Source organism: Sceloporus undulatus, chromosome 4, assembly GCF_019175285.1.
Source record: "Sceloporus undulatus isolate JIND9_A2432 ecotype Alabama chromosome 4, SceUnd_v1.1, whole genome shotgun sequence".
In the NCBI taxonomy this organism is placed as follows: Eukaryota; Metazoa; Chordata; class Lepidosauria; order Squamata; family Phrynosomatidae; genus Sceloporus; species Sceloporus undulatus.
Window position 1 is genome coordinate 109645161 of NC_056525.1, and position 19086 is coordinate 109664246.

Below are 19086 nucleotides of genomic sequence, written 5' to 3' on the forward strand. Positions count from 1 at the left end.
TGTTTGCTTATATTGTTATTCATGCTGGCTAGCACATTGGACAGTTTAGCTGGGAGTGAATGTGTTCCTTTTCCACTGTTGTATGACAGCCAGTATTGTGACTTTTGGTGAAGAACTTCATCATTGCTGTCCCATAAAAGATGGGGATGTGTCCTAACATCCTTTACAGTATTTGTGTATAAGTCAAAAAATGTATGCTAAAAAATTGTCCCAAAAAACCTGGGTTGACTTATACATGGGTGTTTGCTTATATTGTTATTCATGCTGGCTAGCACATTGGACAGTTTAGCTGGGAGTGAATGTGTTCCTTTTCCACTGTTGTATGACAGCCAGTATTGTGACTTTTGGTGAAGAACTTCATCATTGCTGTCCCATAAAAGATGGGGATGTGTCCTAACATCCTTTACAGTATTTGTGTATAAGTCAAAAAATGTATGCTAAAAAATTGTCCCAAAAAACCTGGGTTGACTTATACATGGGTCAGTATGGTAATGGTGCTTTAAAATGGTGGTAGTGGCTATTTGGGTTTACCAGGCCATGGCAGTGAGAGAAGAGAGGGCCATTGCTTCTTTTACAGTAGGTAAAAAAGTAGATGTAAACTCTTGCTGTAGACTTCTTGCTCCCCTTTTCTATGCTGTGGCTGGAAGTGCCAAAGAGCCTCTGCTGTGGTGGAGAGAGGGGAGGTCAGAGTTTCTTTCAAGATTGGCTCTTCTGGGACAGATTCTTCATTACTACCTCACCCTCAATTGTTTGTAACCAGCCCACATGTCTCCACTTCTAGATGTTCCAGTAACCAATCTGGCTTCCATGTTTTGAACTAAATGATGTTTGTACTAAAGTACAGCGGTAGCCCAGTGTACCGTGCATTGCAGAGGTCCAGCCTTGAGGTTACCAGCACATGTGCTACCATCTTAAGCTAAAGATATATAATTAAGATATTCTTGGCCACTATGGGAAAATATTGTCTTAAATTGTACTTGCTGGGTCACTAAAGCTAACCTTTAAAGTAGGGCTAAAGCTCTGACTAGCTGTGGATTTTGGAAAGATTATTTAACATGCTTGAGATGGTAAGGCAAAGTTATTTCCACCACCCAAGAAGCACACTAATCCTTAAGAAAATGTTCTTTGTGAGGCAACTTGGACTTTAAAAACACTTGCCTCTTGTCTAGGGATACTGTTTGCTTGTGATCTTGTATCGGTCACATGTAAAATAGTCTGACAAGGGTATTTTTCACTCCAGAAATATCCACGGGATCAGCCTTGATACACTGGTTTAGATTTAGGAGGAGGTATCCTCAAAATCAGTGTTATTTCCAAACCACTCTTTTTTTATGTTCTCAATATTCCATCTGTGCATGAGTGGTAGGTATGAAGATTGCTAGTCTCTTGTCCACTTTAGATTTTTGTGGTTTTATAAATACAGTAGAACCAGATTGAATGCACAATTAAACAGGTTTGATTAAGACCCTTAAGAAAATGGCTGGATTTGATCAATATGTAGGATTCATTATATTAGCCAGAATTGAAATTTAAAAATGAAATTTAGAAGAATACTTTTAGTATTTTATCATGAAGACATATTTATATTTACAATATATTCTTACTAGCGTTAGTCCTGAATAGCTGTTTAAATCCTTTTTGTTAAGTTTCTAGTACCTATTTATTGAGACAGAGGACCACTTAAAGAATAACTGGACCCTTCCCCCAAATCCTGACCTTTTGGAGATGGAGATAATAGAACCAAAACAATACCAGAATCTTGAGGCAGAAAGTTTAATCGCAGCAGTGCTGCAAATGGACAGAAAGAAGTGGTATTTGGATTGCCTTCCTCTCTTTCCCTGTCTTTGCACATTCTTTAGCACTGCAATAGTTCTGGTAAAGTAAAAGGATGGAGCCAAACTTAGCAAACCAGAAAATTAATTTTATACACACACACACACACTGCTTTAAAACACATTATGCACACTCTGGTTATTGTTTTTAGATAAAACTGACAATGAAGATAATTGTTTTACATTTCCATAAATGTGTACTATAGTTTGCATTTTACATTTTATCTTACATGCATAGTTCACATTTTAATAAAATAATCTATTTTCATTTTGTTTATCATTACAATTTCACTTTGCTCTTTTCCAAGAGTTAGCAGTCCCTTGGGTTAGCTGAAAGACCTAAAGCAGTGGTTCCCAACCTTCCTAATGCTGCGACCCTTTAATACAGTTCCTCATGTTGTGGTGACCCAAAATGATGAAATTATTTTCGTTGCTACTTCATAACTGTAATTAAATAGGTGTTTTCCAATGGTCTTAGGTGACCCCCATGAAAGGGTCATTCGACCCCCAACCACTGACCTAAAGGGAGTTCAATGTGATTCTACATGGGCATGGTTAGATTTTGAGGCTCACTTCTCTATTTTTGTGATTTAAAGGATTGACAATTACGATCTACCAATTTGAAAAGTAAATGAAATATTAAAAGCTCAAATTTAAAATTATAAACAGACTTAATCTCAACCTCTATAGGGGTCCTGTTACTTTACTGTATTGATTAAAGATAGTTCTGTGTGGTTTTATTAAAATCTGCAACTCTAACATTTGGTTTGTTTATTTTATTAGTGCATTGCAATATGCTTTTCATGCTGATGCTAGGTAATATCCATAAGAAGGAGCCTTGCAGAAAAGAAAAAAGAACTAGAAAAGGAACGGAGGGATGTGAATTTAGATAAAATTGCAGATTTTAAGTTTTTGATGTTCTTTTTTCAGCTCCCCGAACCTTTGATTTTGTTTCGGCTTTATAATGAATTCATTGGACTTGCAAAAGAAAGTCAGAGCATTAATGAGGAACTGGATATGAAGCAAATGAGCCCCAGATCAAAAAAAAGGCAGTCAGTGTGTATTGAACTGAACAGAATCATTCTTAAAATCAAAGATCTGCTGAAACTTCTGCCTTCACCAAACTATAACACACTCCAGTTTCTTTTAGGTCATCTGCACAGGTAAGGGAATTACAAGTTGACTTATGTATACATTCAGAAATATGCATTAAATTTTAATTTATGGGGGGAAACGTGGCAATATTTGTATGGTGTTCATGGCCTCCTACTTTTTCAGCACACTGGCATGAATTTTAACATTCTGTAGCAATTTGATTAGTATTCTGTTGTACTGAATAACACCATGTTCTGTTTGTAGTGCTTTTTGAGACATTCCGTAAAGTTTGATGGGTTTTGTTCTTCTGTATAGAGTTACTGAACACTCTGATGAAAATAAAATGTCTGCTAGCAATCTTGGCATTATATTTGGCCCAACTCTGATCAGACCACGCCAAACAGATGCTGCACTATCTCTCTCTTCGCTTGTGGACTATCCATACCAAGCCCGAGTAGTGGAAATCCTCATTACCTACTATGAGAAGATATTTGACATTTCAGTCCAGCCTCTGTTGGTTGCATCACAGTCAGACGAAAATGCAGCTTGTGCTAAAACTATTTTATCACCAGAGGATAGAGAACTAAATCAACAAAGAAAAACACCACCCTGTGCTGCTGTGAAGGAAGTGAGTGCCTGTTGTGAGACAATAACTTCTACTGACTGCCTTGAATTTGTACTTTTATTCATCCCCCCCTTCATTTCTAATCTTTTTATTGTTGACAGAGTGGCCAGTCAGTCCAAAGTGAGAGGAAAGAGTCAGAAAAAGATGTGTTCCTTGAAGAACCAGATGGTAGTAAAGGCACCCCAAAAAATTCTGATGCATTAATGACAGGTTAGTTTTTGTGCATGTGTTTTTGTATATTACTAGAGATGAGCACATGAGGTGGAACTCTTATATGTTGCCGATAGATATCAAACTCTGTTAAAGGCTTATGTACTGGCATTTTTTACAGAATTTATAAAACAGTAGTAAAATGCCACAAGGCTTGGAATTATCATCATATTATGCTTTCCTGCTGAGATCTAACGGCTTTTATTTTTGACTGCTTTTTATTCTTTCTCAGAATTGAATTGTGAACTTGGAACTAAACAGAGTCTTGGCAGGATAAATTCTCCCCCTGAACCTCCTCCTGTCTTGGTTCTGGGAAATCACATTCATTCAAAAGAACCAGGTCAGTTACCTTAATTACAAGAGTGCATAGCTTTGAAACTGTTGTTGTGCCAGTTCGTATGTGTTCAGTTATAAAATAGAAGGCACAATGTTTTTGCTAGACCACTTTTTGTTGGTGCACGTTCTCAAATAACTTTCTACTAATTCTTTGTTGGCAAATCCAACATTGCACAGCTGGTTAAACTTTCTCTCCCCCACCTTCACCTCTTGGTGCAACCCCAAAACTGGTTTTCTCTGTTTCTTGAGCAGGTTTTTTGGATGCATAAGGGCTGTAGTGTGCAGGAGAGATTATTCCTTTCTTGAATTTGCTAACAGAAGCAATTCTTTCACTGTCTGTTTCCCATTGAGCTAAGGCCATTACATTTTTGATCACGTAACTGCCTGGACATACATTATGGAACTTTAAAAGGGGGCATTACAAAAATCAGTAACTTTTGTACCTCAGGGAAACAGTAGTTACTTTTGTTCTGAATTGAAGTGGGCAACTGTAATGTTTATGACTTACAGTTCCCATCAGACCTAGCTATCAAAGGCGCTTTACAGAGCGCCCCAAAAGGGCGCTCTGCCAGCGCCCGTGTTTGCTGTGTGAGGGAGCTGCAGCGGACAAACTGTGCGGTTCCCCCGCGCAGCAAAAAACCTGCAAAAAACAGGGTCTTGCAGTGCAGTTGTGGCACTGCAAGGCGCCAATGGCACACTTGCGGCGTCACAACTGCACCGCGACGTCCAGACGCTAAGCGTCCATCACGTCAAAATGGTGGTGCCCATGTGTACAGGGCGCTGCCATTTTGATGTCCCCAGTACATACTAGGGGTGAGGCCTGATTGGACGCTGCATCCTCAGCCAACCCCTAGTACGTATTGGGGCGGAGCAAATGCCCGTCTGTAACGGGCCATAGAGTGTGGTGAGTTTTTATGGGAACTGTAGATTAAAAGTATATGCAGGCTCAAAAATGCCTTCCTCTGTTCTATATACACATATCTGCTATTAACTCGTAACAGTTCAACCTGAAAATATATAGAGGTCTAAAGCAACAGAAGTATATCTTATACCAATTTTATTTTCATTATACTAAATATCTCCAGAATAATAAAATCCACCCCGTGCTCTCAGGTCCTCTGGGAGGAATTTACTTCAGCCTATAAAGACCAGATTGACTGCGACCTCCCAGAAGACCTTTTCTGCAACCGCTCCCAGCCTGTGGAATGGCCTGCCTGACGAAATCTGTCAAATCACCAATCTAGATAGCTTCAAGAAAGCTGTTAAGACAGACCTCTTCCGGCAGGCCTTCCCAGAATAAATTACTCAGCAATGTAGCGACCCTCCACATATATCTGATGACTCTGTCTACCATGATTGTTTTAATTGTTCATGTAGTTTTAACCCTAAATGTTTAATTCTTTTTTAAAGGGGGGATATTTTGTATATATGGTGCATTCTTTTAACATTGTAAGCCGCTTTGATTGTTTTTACAAAAAGCAGGGTAGAAATAAAAGTTTTATTTATTAATATAAATAATTCTGTGCATGAACAAGGATACTTTTTTTTTCAAAATGTTGCTTGAAAAAAATGATGATGGAAAAGGACAAAGAGGATTCCAATGTAGTTGCTTCAGGCAGTGCATATTTTTACAGCTGCTGTCCAGAGATATTTGTGTTCTTTTCTTAGCCTTTTCCTTTGTCTGTAAAAGGCTTCCTCCTGCCTTTCTTTCCCAGAATTGATTCTTCCCAGGCTGATTTATTGTAGTTATTCGGTGCTTATTCGTCATGGTGATGAAGTGGCTAGGCATGCCCAGAGTCCTTAACAGACTATGGTCTTGTTTTGATTGATATCTAAGATGCTGTAGATGGCTACTTCTCTATGGCTATTATAGTGTTAAATTGGAAATAAGGGTACAAGTTCAATCCATTGCAGGGATGGGATACTACAGTCACCATCTGAACTCCCTGTATGGCTTCTGCAGCTTCTTGGTCTGCCTTTGAAACAATGACAGTTAACAGGGTGATTAACAGATGTACCTTAATTAATGGAACCAAGTAAATGGAATGAGATTTCAGAATAGGAAACACTTGAGCGAGGAATCTTTGAAGCTTTAACTTATGTGACTACCTTCAGCCAGCAAAATGTGGTTGCTAAGAAGGGACATCCAAAAGTGATGTGCAGAATAATAGTTTAAGAACAAGTACCTGGGGAACTCTTTCTGCATGGAGCATATGCCGTATTTACTCATAGTGGCCTAGACCCAGTAGTTCATTCTAATTAGAGTAGACCCATTGAATCAATGAGAACTTGGTAAATCAACACTGAAGTATGTTCCACTGATTCAGTGGATCTACAGCAGCTAGTATGTATACTTTAAAGTATTGGATTGGGTCCAGGTGTTGTCTAGGATTCTTCCCTCTTTTCGTTTCACCTGCCACCACAGCTATAACTGTCTGTGAAGTTTGTTTGTTTGTTTGTTTGTTTCATTTGTATGCTGCCTTTCTCCCCATAGGAACCCAAAGCAGTTCACACACACAAAAAAAACATTTAAAATCTCAGTAAAATTCAAAATAATTAAAAACTACACACAATATAAAGTCATATACAAATATTCCAAGGTTGGTGGTGGTGGTTGTTATTTTAGCATACAGTCTGGAACGGAAGGTTAACACTTCAAAAGATCATTGCATTTGATAGTTATTATGCCAAAACTAGACATTATATAATCCAGAAACAGTAGATCAATAAGGAAGCTCAATACTTTTAGAATCTCTCTAATGAAAGTGAAATAGCTCTGGTATGCTATGACATGGACAAGAGTAGAATTAGACTCTCAAGGGGCCTGGTGAAAGGTGAGGTTCAATTTACATTTAATGCTTGTGGTATTGCTGTTGCATGAAATGGGAGTAATCTTGCAGTAGCCATTACTGTAAGTGAAGCAAGCCTGCTTGTTCTAACTTGCTTCCTTTAGCAGCTATGTAGTGATTAGATTGTTTTCTAGCTAATGTTATCAAAATGCTTTCTGGTACCAAAACTGACAGTAAAACCCAACCTGTTTTCCTTTTCTAGGGAATACTGTGGAACCAGTTTTAGATCAAGACAATGAGCCATCTCTCTCTCAAACTGAAGATGGTGTTAAAGTCAATCAATTCATGAGACCTAATCGCCAAATAACCAAAGTTCAATTACGTTCTCAAAGGACAAAGCCAGTTGTTCGTCCTGTGAGTTTACCTCTAGGTCAGATGCTCCCTCCTTGTGTTTTGAATGAGAGAAACTCACGAAATGCAGGTCTAAATGCAGAAAAACTTGGGCGAAGTCCTGTTATTGAAGAAGTTTCTGAGGCACAATCCCTTCCAGCTGTTAATGTTGCCTCTAGGCTTTCTTGTTATGACACACAGACTCTGAAAAAATCGTGGGATAAGCAGTATAAACAGTATGATATGACTGCAAGGACAGCAATGATTGTAACTAATATACCCCAGGAAAACCGTGCACAGGAGTCTGTAAGCACATGCGCCTTACCTACCCCTAACAGTCTTGCTAACAATTCAGTAAATGCCATACTTCCCAATAAGCCATATACGGTACCTGTCAGGGCTGCAAGGACATCAACAGAAGGACATTCCCCAGATGGTAATCCCCTTGCTGCTTTCAGAACACCAAGAACTTTGCAACCACCACCAGGAACATTTTACAAACCACCCTCCAACAGTAAGGCCAAACCAAATGATGACAGTTCTTCACTCAAACCTTGTGCAGCAGATATCAAAGATGAGAGTCCAAAGCTAGTGGTGAACCCTGGGCTTGCCCAAGGCTCCCCAGGCTCCCCTAGCCAGCATATAAAGCAACTGAAAGCCAATTCTGAAACCATTTCCCCTACAGACTTGAAACCCACTTACCAGAGATTAAGGCCAAAGCGGATGCAAGAACTGGAACACAGGGAAGCTCACTTTGTATAGAGCAGCAAAAAATTTCGGGAACTGCTACAGAAATGTTCATGGAGGATTTTTTTAAATTATTTTTTTGGTAGAGGATTTCACTTTTGTGCCATATTGGAATTATTTTTATATGTATACCTGTACAGACTTTTTAAAATACGAGATGTAAAAAAAAAAAGCTGTGAAGAATAATGAAGTTAATTTTTTTTAATTCAATAGATTTTTTTCCCCTCAAGAGTATTTATGTATTCCAAATATAGAAGCAGCTAATGGCAGGTGCACTAAAAAATATTATAACCTAATTCCATGTGTGGAAATGAACCCTTGCTTGTGAAAGCCAACTTATCATGTTTGAGTAAAGCAATGAGAGGAGCCACTTTTTCAGAATAAATGATTTTTTTAAAGACTGCAGGGTATGAAATACAGCTACTTAATTTAAGAATAAACCAAAGCTTGAAGCATTGCTCTAAGTGTCTGTACTCAGTTTTTCCCTGTACTCTGTGCAATGAAATGCTTCGGAACTGATTTGCGTTCTGGTCAGCAAGGCCTTTGTATATTATTTTTGTGTGTCTCTGTGTCCATATGTGTTTACACAGTATGTTTTATATACTGGTCTGTTCATTTTTTGACAATTTATTTTGAAAGCTACTTGTACAGAAAAGATGTATTATTGGGCTTTACTATAAACAAATTTAAAAAGCGTTTCTTATTGATTTATCAAGTGGTTTAAATACACAAAAACTGGTTGATCCTGTTACCCACTAGTGAAAGTGATGCATTCATTCCTACTTATTAATGAGTTAGGGTTTTCTGTTTGCTGGAGATAATTCCTTTTATTCCTTGGTGTAGATGAAGAAAATAGATCTGAAGCATGGAGAATTAGGTTTTTTTAAAAAAATACCCGCAAAGCCTTCATTTAGTAAGTGCATCAAATGGTTTTTCACTTTGTATGAACTTGCTTTTATATGTATGCTGTTTGCTTTAAAAAATATATACAGTAACATTAACATTTCACTGACTTCATGTATTCTATAATGCCCTTCATCTTATTCAAAATAGAATGCTTATGTGTTAATATAGTATACCATGTATTAATACACATGTGTGCTTCCTGAAAATTATTTTGTACAGAAGCGTTTGTTTTTGTTGCACATTAAAATGATATTAACAATTGATGAAATGTTAAAGAACATGAGAAGATGGTGGAAAAATCTTTATTTTTTGAATGCATATCCTTTCAAATAATTATTTCAGAATTAAGACAGAGACTGTCAGTGTTATATAGTGTGGCTATAAAGTCTAGCTTATCCTGTAGGAATAGTGAAAATTCTCAAATTTTCTGTACTGTGCTGGTATTTGCAGATAATACAGTGGTACCCCGGGATACGAATTGACCGCGTTACGAAATTTCCGGGTTACGAAAAAATTAGATTGGAAAAAACTGTTCCGGGTTACGATGTTTTTTTCGGGTTACGAATTTTTTTTCGGCGCGAAATTCAAACGCGCGGCTTTCCAGCTCTAACGGAAAGCCCTTTTCGGGTTGCGAAATTACTCGGGTTACGAACGGAGCGGCGGAACGAATTAAATTCGTAACCCGAGGGAGCACTGTATGTGGATACGTTGACACAAATAGAAAGCCAGTTATCTTCTGACTGTGGCCCAGTGTGTTGCAGCAGCATCCCAATCCAACATTGGTCTTGCAATTGCTGGCACTATGCTTGAGGACATAGCTGCAGTTGTGGAGGGTAGCACCTTGTTTTGCAAATGTGTGACATTTTGTGTCAAGCACAAAAAGATACTAGAAGTTACTGAGAGGTTTTATTGGTTTTGTCAACTGTCAATTGAATTTACTTCAACTTTGTGGATTATTAATGTGTTGCCAATCCATTCAAGATAGATATGATTTTATTAGAAAATGTATATTGTCCTCTAATCTGCCCTTCATTAGTTCAGATTAGTTGCTTAGAAGGATCTTGCTACCAGGTACCATTTATATTTATTTCTTGTGGATGTTTTTATCCTTTCTTTGGGACATGAGCCCCAAGTCACTCACAATAAAAACATAAAAGTGCAAGATGCTCAACAGTTAATACAAAAAGTAGAAAGCAATAAAACAGTTGACAAAGGCAATAAAACTAGCATTTAAACTTAAAGGAAAACAGCAGCAAAAAGGCAACAGTCTGAAACTTCCATATGACAACTTCACTTGATATCTGAAAGAAAATACAGTACTAGCAAATGAACATACTCAAGAAAGATGTTCCATCATTTGGATTTCACCATTGGATGATCTCTCCAGTTGCTGTCCGCTCACCCACTGTCCAAAGTTGGCAGAACCTAGAGAAGGACTTTTAAAGAAGATCTCAGCTGATGGGACAGTTCCATCGAAACTTTTAGACACTTTATAAAGGCATCTCAGTTTACAACTCAGGTTAAAATATAGTGTGGGTAATTGTAGCTACATAATTTTCTATCAAAAGTGGGTATATCCTGGTAAAATAATCCAAGCAGAGAAAAGGCACAGTGAATCACTGAAATTACTTGCACCTCTAGTAACTGATGAATATAAAAACACCTCCAAGCCATGCATTTGTCTTTTCAGATGGTTTCTGCCCACACTGCATTGAATGTTGTTTTCCTGGTTTGATAGATCATTAACTAACATTGCTGTCCTCTGTGAACTGAGCTTATTAGCTACCACTGTCCATCACTGATCCCAAGCAGTGGTTAAAAAAATCCATGGCTATTCTTGCAACTAATCAAAAGGAAAGAGAATTGATAACCTACTGAAATAACTTACAGGTGACACTCAGACAGCGTCATCAGTGTCTATTTCGTGTTGATAACATTGAAAATCATATGGAACTGAATTAAACCTTGTTGGGTTCCATAGGATGGGTGCCAGGTTATCAGACTATACAATAGCAGTTCCGCCTTTCAGAATCTGCTTGCCAGGGAGGAGCAGAAATGCCCCAAAATAGTGCTTTTGATGAATGTGTTCTAGAAAGGCAGCTTAGTTTTGACCTTGTATTGAAAGACACTTGGTATTTACAATCAGAGGCTTAAGAGAAAGTAGGGATGCACTCCCCACTCATTCTTCTGATATTAGCATCCACTCAAAAAATATTTTTGAATGTTAATCAAAGGTATAGTATTTTTGTCCTGGGCAAGATGAATCAGTCCAGAAAAAAAAAGTATCATCCAGTATTGGATGAGCACCCAAATGATTGCCCGTCCCCTGAGGAAAGAATAGCAGGAAGAGTGAGTAGGTGGCAGGTGAATAATGAAAGGTCTAATGGGATTCTCTTGAGAGTGTTCATCTCATACCAGAGGAGTGACTTGGGTATCTTCCATAATCATTGATAGTCTTCTCCACTTGCTGTCCACTTCCCCTATTCCAAGACAAGCCATCTTTCCCTGGAGAAAGGAAGAGTTAAGTGGAGAAAGACAGAGTGGACTCAGTCAGAATCAAGGTGGCTTACTTGTCTTAACTATTGTCACCATAATTCAAGCAAATTTACCTAGTCAAGCACCTAATATACAGTTCATCCCTAGTATTATCCAGGAAGTATCCTCTGCTTGAGCATCTTTCCAAATGTGCACACATTGATAAAGGTTTTGGTGAATTTGGTGTACTGTATTTTTCTGCGGTATAAGACTACAGTGGATCCTTGTTATACGCTGGGGTTTGGTTCCAAGATCCCCCGTGTATAACAAAATCCGTGTATGCTCAAGTCCCATTAAGTATAATGACATAGCAAAATGGTGTCTCTAATAAAAAATGGAACATCAAGGTAAATTTATACTTTTTTTGAGCATTTTCAAACCGTTTATGCTTGAATCCGTGTATAAAAAATCCGTGTACTGTATAAGAAGGGCCGACTGTACTTTTTAACCCAGGAAAATCTTCTCAAAAGTCAGGGGTCGTCTTATTCGCCGGGTGTCGTCTTACAGGGCAGGTGCTGAAACGTCCAAGCTGGACTGGAGAATCTGCAGTCCATATGGTGGGGGGAGTTCAAAAATTGCTGTGGCCATATGCCCGCCATATCTGGTGACCGTATGAAAGCAGCAAGGGCGGCGTTGTACAAGTACGGTAGAAGAAAATCCATTCATCAGGATTCATGGAAAGAAGTGACTTAACACGGTCCTGATGACCAGGTGAGGAGGCACCTCACTGGGGAGGTATAAGTGAAGGGTGGAGCAAGCTGCAGGCATCCAGGATGCCCGGGGTATGGGAAAAAAGCTGTGTTTGCAATATCACTCTGATAGTCTTGGAGACAGGGAGGGCTGGGCAGGCAAGGAGAGCTGACCAGTCCAAGCAGGCTTTGTATACAACAAGGTTTCCTGCTAAGTACCTGCATGTCATAAGCATCTGAATTAAAATTACCATATTGAAATCAAATCTGATGTTTTTTTATTTTTATTTGGTATGAGTTGGAAGAGGGGTAGTCTTATACGGTGAGTACATCCCAAACTCTATATTTTAACTGAAAAGTTGGGGGTCGTCTTATACGCCCAGTCGTCCTATACGCCGGAAAATGCGGTAATTTGTCAAAGGCTAGAATGTTAGTAGCTTTGCTATTTCACCACTCTGCCGTCACATCAACTTGTATGGCTGTAAGTAGCTTTTGACTTACAGTGACTCTAAGATGAACCTGTCACACAGGGTAAAAATAGAACACTCAGCCAATGATAATTACACATAAGGAATAACTGTTACGAAATTTTATTTTATAAATATTATTTCCCAACTAGGGATCAGTCGCAGTGTAAGACAATCCCACATTTTGCTGGGTAAAGAACTGCAATTAATTATGTTGTAAAAAATATTGCCACCCATTAACATTTAAATGTGCTATAAATAAAATCCAACAGGTATCCTGCATCTTAAAAATTAATCAAAGCTGCTGGACTGCCTGCTTTTCATTGAATGGCAAGAAGACAAAGAAGGCAAGGAAATAAATGTATCCTGTTTATTATTGTTGTTATTATTATTATTTGACTGCGATAAAATGAAAGAAGCATACATTGTAGGAAACACACAAGAAGCATGTTTTAGAGCTCTATTAATGCACAAAACTTATACAATCCTAAGATGGGAAAACAAATGCCTCTACCTTCTTTTTACCATGCCTGCTTGCCTCATCCTTCTCACACTCTCGCCCTCAACTATTCTTGCAGTCCTTAGTGCAAAAGATTGTGGGTAAGATGGCCCTGGGCACTGCCTGTATCATGATAGAGCTTTACAACAAGTCATCAGGTGGCCACTTTCTCCCTGGATGAGCATTTGAACAACACAATGGGTTCTTTGGAGCTCTTGTCCTGATAACTCATTTGAAGAAGTTCCCAGAGACAGGTTTCAGTAGACGGATGGCCCTAACAGCAATATAAGGGGGGTTGCAAAAGTAGTACCATACATTCGCCGTGTGTTTTTAAGGTGTGGAAATTACCCTACCCTTTAAGAGAGCCAGCTCTGATAGTCCAACCTGTGTTGGACTGTGTGTGGTAGCAAATTCTGATAACTGGAAAATTCATTGTGTCATTAGTACATGATGGTATGAGCCACCGACAGCAAATAATGCAAACGAATCAATAATAACCATTACTAAATATTTAGGGAATTGAGGCCAGATCAGAAGTTCATTGTTTTCACCTGTCTCATAGTCCAGACAATAAACTACAGTCTGCATTTGTAGATGAGAATAGTTTCCACAAATAAGATTAAAAGAACAGAACATTCTTCAATTCAATATATAGAGATCCTCTTTTTGCCTGCTTTTCAAGTCCTTTATATATCTTTTCCGCTCCCTCTACCAGCACTGGGTTTCAGGGTTGGCTTCATAACTTCATGGCCCCTATTGTAACAGGACTCCAGATTGTTTGAGCCACTTTGCTGAAGTCTAGACGGCACTCAACAAAGCTGAGATGTTTTCATAATTGACAAACCATTTGCATGTCGCCACAAGGCCACTAACAACACAGGAGTATGGGTTCCAGATTGTGTTCTTTTCCTGTGTGCACTACTGCTGGCACAATAAGCCATGTCTGTCAGATTTGCATGGTAATTACATTCTATGTACTTACAGTGAACTCTCCAAGAGCTTCTGTGGTTTTGGCAGAATACTGGCTTCCATAACTTCCTGACCTAATTAATTGTGACAACTGTTTGTTTGTGTTTTGCTGGGGTTTATAGAGCTCCGGAAGCCATAGCCCTGAATAATTTTTGTTTCCAGCACATTAGTTTAGGCCTGTGTCACAAAATGTGATGGGACAACTTTTTCCAAGGTACTATGTCATATTTGCTTTTAAAGCAGTGGTGCTTAAACCCTGGAAAACAGAGTTGTCCCACCTCAAGCTGGGGATTAAAGCAATCTCCTTACAACTGAGCTGCATTATTTTGTAACTGCTCACTGCTCCTGAGATGCATTTCTCTGCAGTCATGCTGGACTTTCTTTCAAAACTGCTTTCATTTCACACAGCCATGCTATCTCTTTGATGGAGATCTTATCACAAATGAGGTAAGCTAAAGTTGTTTCCAATCTTATTATTAACTGATGTGATCTTTGCTCTTTTAAAAAATTGTCCCATAGTCCAGGAATTTTGTAATTTCTGTAAATGCCACATTGGATATTCCTGGAAATTAAATTCTAAGGTGCTGCAAGCATTTCTGTAATCTGGTGGTGAAATAGAAGATACCTTTATGTTAGCAAGTAAACTCACATTATTTTAAGATATTAACACTCAACAAACGTTTAAGCATTGACTTTGGTGTGGTGGCCAGCAAAACTAGGTTTTTCTTCAAGCAGATGAAACATTGCATTGATAGTGATTATCTAAATTTATACAAGACATGTTTTATTATGACAGTCTATCACAGTCATAGCAGCTTTAGAATAGAACTGGCAAAAGTAGTTTCTCAGTCTAGGGAACATAATGTGTGGGTATAGGAAGAAAATGCCATGCCACTGAGCCTCATAAGGAATACATAGTTCCTCAAGGAATTCTGTGAATCCTGCAAAGATTTTGCCTCTCGTTCCCCCACCCCCTGCCTTTAAATTGTTGAAATAATAGGCCCACAAACTGGATACTGTTTGAAAAACAAATGTTGGCAGACTATCTGTCTCTATGGAATAAATTGCACAGTTTTCTAGACTGCATCTTCAAAATACGGTGGTGCCTTGGTTGGCTGGTTTGCTGTGAACTAAGCTCCCCATTGGAAAATACACAATCCTCTCTAAGCTGCTTTAGGGACAGCCCAGTAGAGTATAGAGAGACAGAAGGGGAAGGACTTAATTGATCTCCATGTATGAGACTCTTTTCTTAGTAGCATTTCCTTTAGTTTGTTTTATTTAATGTCATCCATTTAGTAACATTTTGCTACACAACTTGCTTAATATCCTAACAAGTGGAGAACTTAAGCAGTTTAGTGGTTTGTGAAAATCTACCAAGCACATCCAAGTTGGAATTAGAGTTTGTATTCAATATTTAGACCAACAATTGTCAACATTTCAACCTCTAATTCCTACACCCTTTCGAAAAGGAGATACTGATAACTGCAGGTTAAGATGTCACAACACTAGATTGGTCTGGAAACTCTTCTGCCAAAATTCCTTTAATTTTATCATTATGTACAGGACACAAGATGCAAGGTTGCATCCTATACCCCAGATATATGGAAGTTACGTATTAGAAAAATGTTAATGTAAGTGAGATCGTAACTCCCTAACAGTTAGCATATTACTAATGCTTTTCTACTGTCTTTCCCATCTCTAACTTTACCTGCCTTTGGTACTGGGAAAGCTCACCAAACAAATCAGTCCTGAAAGCATAGATGGCTGCCTAGAATCTGCCAATATTACTTTGTTGGACTACATATTTTAGGATTTCCACCCATCATGCACAGTGGAAGATGGGCTCAAAAAAATAACTTTTACAGGTTCTGGGTGTCCTAGATCAATGCCCTCTACACTCTTGAATTACTTTCAGCTAAACATGATTTTATGTGTAGATAATTAAATATATATGTGTGTGACAGTTTCCTTGTGTCAAAGTAGGATTCTAAACACATGTCCACAAGCAAGCTGGATTGGTTAGCTACAACTCTGTGATGATAACAACCTACTACGAAATTGTTCTCTAGATCATGAAAACAAGATTTCCTGAACTCCAGTTTGGTCCTGGTGTGACATTACACAAAATTTTCCTCATCAATAGCCAGTAAAATCAAGGCCTCAGGAATTACTACTCTGTTTCATGAGGGGCTTTTGCTGACTGGCAGCATAGTATTGATTTTCATTTGTCGTTATGATTAGGGAAACCAAACCAAATCCAGTGTGAATTACACAGCAACAGTCCTAATTAGATACTTCCATTTTATACATTGCCTACTAGGAAATACAAAATTTCTTTCCAGAAAGTGCCATTGATGTCTGTTACAAAATTACTTAATCTTTGTGCCTCGTGATCCACATTTTTGTAGCTGAGTGCTCTTCACCTATGATTCTGGTAGCATTCCTGGAAAACCTGTGAACACATGTGAAGTCGAAGGCTTTCACGGCTGGCATCCATAGTTTTTTGTGGGTTTTTCAGGTTATGAGACCATATTCTAGAAGAGTTTATTCCTGACATTTCACCAGCATCTGTGGCTGGTATCTTCAGAGAATCTTTTCTGACGATGCCAGCCCCAGCTGCTGGTGAAACGTCAGGAATAAACTCTTCTAGAACACGACCTCATAACCTGAAAAACACACAATAAACAATGGATGCCGTTACTAGATTTTGTATCTTTACCTCAAATGGTAGCCACTGTCATGCACATGAAGTAAATTGTACTATCCCATACTTTTTTTGTAATGTAAACCAAGCACAGGACCATGTACACAGCATAGCACTGTAGAATTAATGCAGTTTGATATTGCTTTGCCTGTCATGGCTCTATCCTATGGAATCCTGGGATTTGTAATTTGTTGTGCCACCAGAGCTCTCTGACTCACAAAACTACAAATCCCATAAATCCACATTGAGCCATGGCAGTTAATGTGTTGTCAAACTGCATTAATTCTGCAGTGTGGCAGCAGCCTTAACCTGGTTTATTTTCCTTTGGAAGCAGGTAATTGAAAGCCTATTGGTATGTAGGGATATATGAATGTCTGTTTAGAAACAAAGAGGCTGAGTAAAGGTGGAGGCCAGCATTGTACATACATCAATAGACAGCTAAAGCCCACATTATTCCCACTGAAGTTTTCCAGGTAGGTAGCTTGAAGACTAAAACACTCAAAGAGCCCAAATGCTGCTCTTCTGGTATTTCCCCTTCACTCAAACTGCAGTCCATCCTTTGTTTCCTTCACCTGAAACCTAAATGTCAACATCTTTAATTGTGGTTAAGGGGCGGGGTGAAGCATTCCTTTCAGCTGTTTCTATAATGGTAGTAGAGATGGTGTTGATGAAAATTACTGAAAATTACTTTCCATGGAAGCACCTCACTGGCTATTAACTCCAAGACTGTGACCAGGAACTGCTTCAGGGCAGCTGATCCTGAGTTTCCACAAGTGCAACTTGCATCATCTGACTGGAAATCCATTAGATTACTTTACAACAATTTGCCATTGTTTTAAGTGGAACATGAATTACTGCAGGAATTATATCAGATGCTAGCTGCAAGACTCTAGCTAGCATTATTCTGCCCCACAGAAATCAATAAGAAATAACAGAAGACAGACTAGGCCTGTTGTGGACCCAGTTTTTCAAAGCGACATCTTTTGATAATCCTGAGACATTTTGAAAATTTGAAGATATGAATAATATAAAACAGCTTATCAAAAATGGGATGCTTGAGGAACTTCCAAGTGTATTTTTAGCATCCATAAATCACCTACTGTTTTACATTACATTCTTGCCTACCACCAGGGTCTATGAGTTGAAGTACAGTATTTATATTGACCCATGGATAAGTCAACTCAGGTTTTTTGGGATAATTTTTTTGACTAAAATTTCTAGACTTATACATGAGTATATATAGTATTAACATTTGATAGTCTGGAGCAATAAAATACAACGTCTCACAAGCCTGAGGATGGGGGTGCTAGGTGGGAAAGGAGACTAGACTAGAAAATTCAATTTCTTAATTTTAAATTACAAGTCATGATACTACATACTGCTAAAATGACAAATTAAAAAATAATAAATTGCAGATAATAATAAAAATCTACAATAAAATGTAATGAAATGACTGAATACCTACAATGCTACCCATTACAACCTACATATTAACAAGCATAGTCATGATAACAGGCCCTTCCATAAATTATTATGCATTCAAGGAGGATTTTCCAGTTAGATCAGAAGTAAAAGATGAACTTGTGACATGTGTACTGTAGAAACAGAATTATCCAGGAACTTGACTTCAGCCAAGTTTGTTCTATCTGATTTTACTGTATTTTGTGTATTTAAAAAAACAAAAACAATATCCTACTAAAGTCTTTAAGCAGAGAAGAAGTAGGTCACAGACAGCGTAGGTGAGAACACAATAAGCTGGTCAACATTTTTCTAAATGAGATTTAAAATTTAATTAGGGAAGATTTTGTTCAGTCTAATCCATAAGTCAGATGTAGCTACGGCCTGTTGGCAATGAAGGCATGATTTCCAAGTTATCTTTACGTTTATGTTAACAACAACACAATTCTGTGCATGGCTACTTAGAAGTAAGTCACACAAAATACAATGTGATTTACTGCGAAGTTAGTGTATATGCTGTAGGCTATGTTTCAGAGAAAGGAACTGGCAAAACCACCTTAGAATATTTGCCTAAGAAGCCCCTATGAAATTCCTGGAGTTTCTGTAAATTGACAGATGACTTGAGGTGCATACAGGTGTATGCTGGATTTCAGCCTAAGATTGCCGTCTCTAAACCCAGTCCCTTGAGTAAACCTGAAGTGTGTTGTGTTATTAAAATGCATTGCAATTTGTTTAGTGTGGCATGCTTCAAACTCAAAAGCAGCTCTTTATTGGGACAATCCATCTCTTCCATAAAGGAGGTGGCAAGAGGAGACCATCACTTTCCATGCTACAG

General features: G+C 38.4%; 2 protein-coding genes across 9 annotated transcripts in view; both read left to right on the forward strand.

The window, feature by feature from the left end:
• ARHGAP29 (Rho GTPase activating protein 29) overlaps positions 1 to 9193 on the forward strand; it is a 117052-nt gene extending 107859 nt beyond the window's left edge. For all 8 annotated transcript variants that reach the window (XM_042462042.1, XM_042462040.1, XM_042462041.1 and 5 more), the window contains 5 exons: positions 2763 to 2995; positions 3243 to 3555; positions 3654 to 3762; positions 3995 to 4102; positions 7150 to 9193. In XM_042462042.1, the coding sequence (XP_042317976.1) occupies positions 2763 to 2995; positions 3243 to 3555; positions 3654 to 3762; positions 3995 to 4102; positions 7150 to 8039 (1653 nt within the window). In that variant the 3' untranslated portion in view covers positions 8040 to 9193. The remainder of the gene's footprint in view (positions 1 to 2762; positions 2996 to 3242; positions 3556 to 3653; positions 3763 to 3994; positions 4103 to 7149) is intronic.
• A 5085-nt stretch (positions 9194 to 14278) lies between these two features.
• ABCA4 (ATP binding cassette subfamily A member 4) overlaps positions 14279 to 19086 on the forward strand; it is a 121624-nt gene continuing 116816 nt past the window's right edge. Inside the window, 1 exon segment of the mRNA XM_042463556.1 lies at positions 14279 to 14536. The gene's annotated coding sequence lies outside the window, so the exon portion shown is untranslated.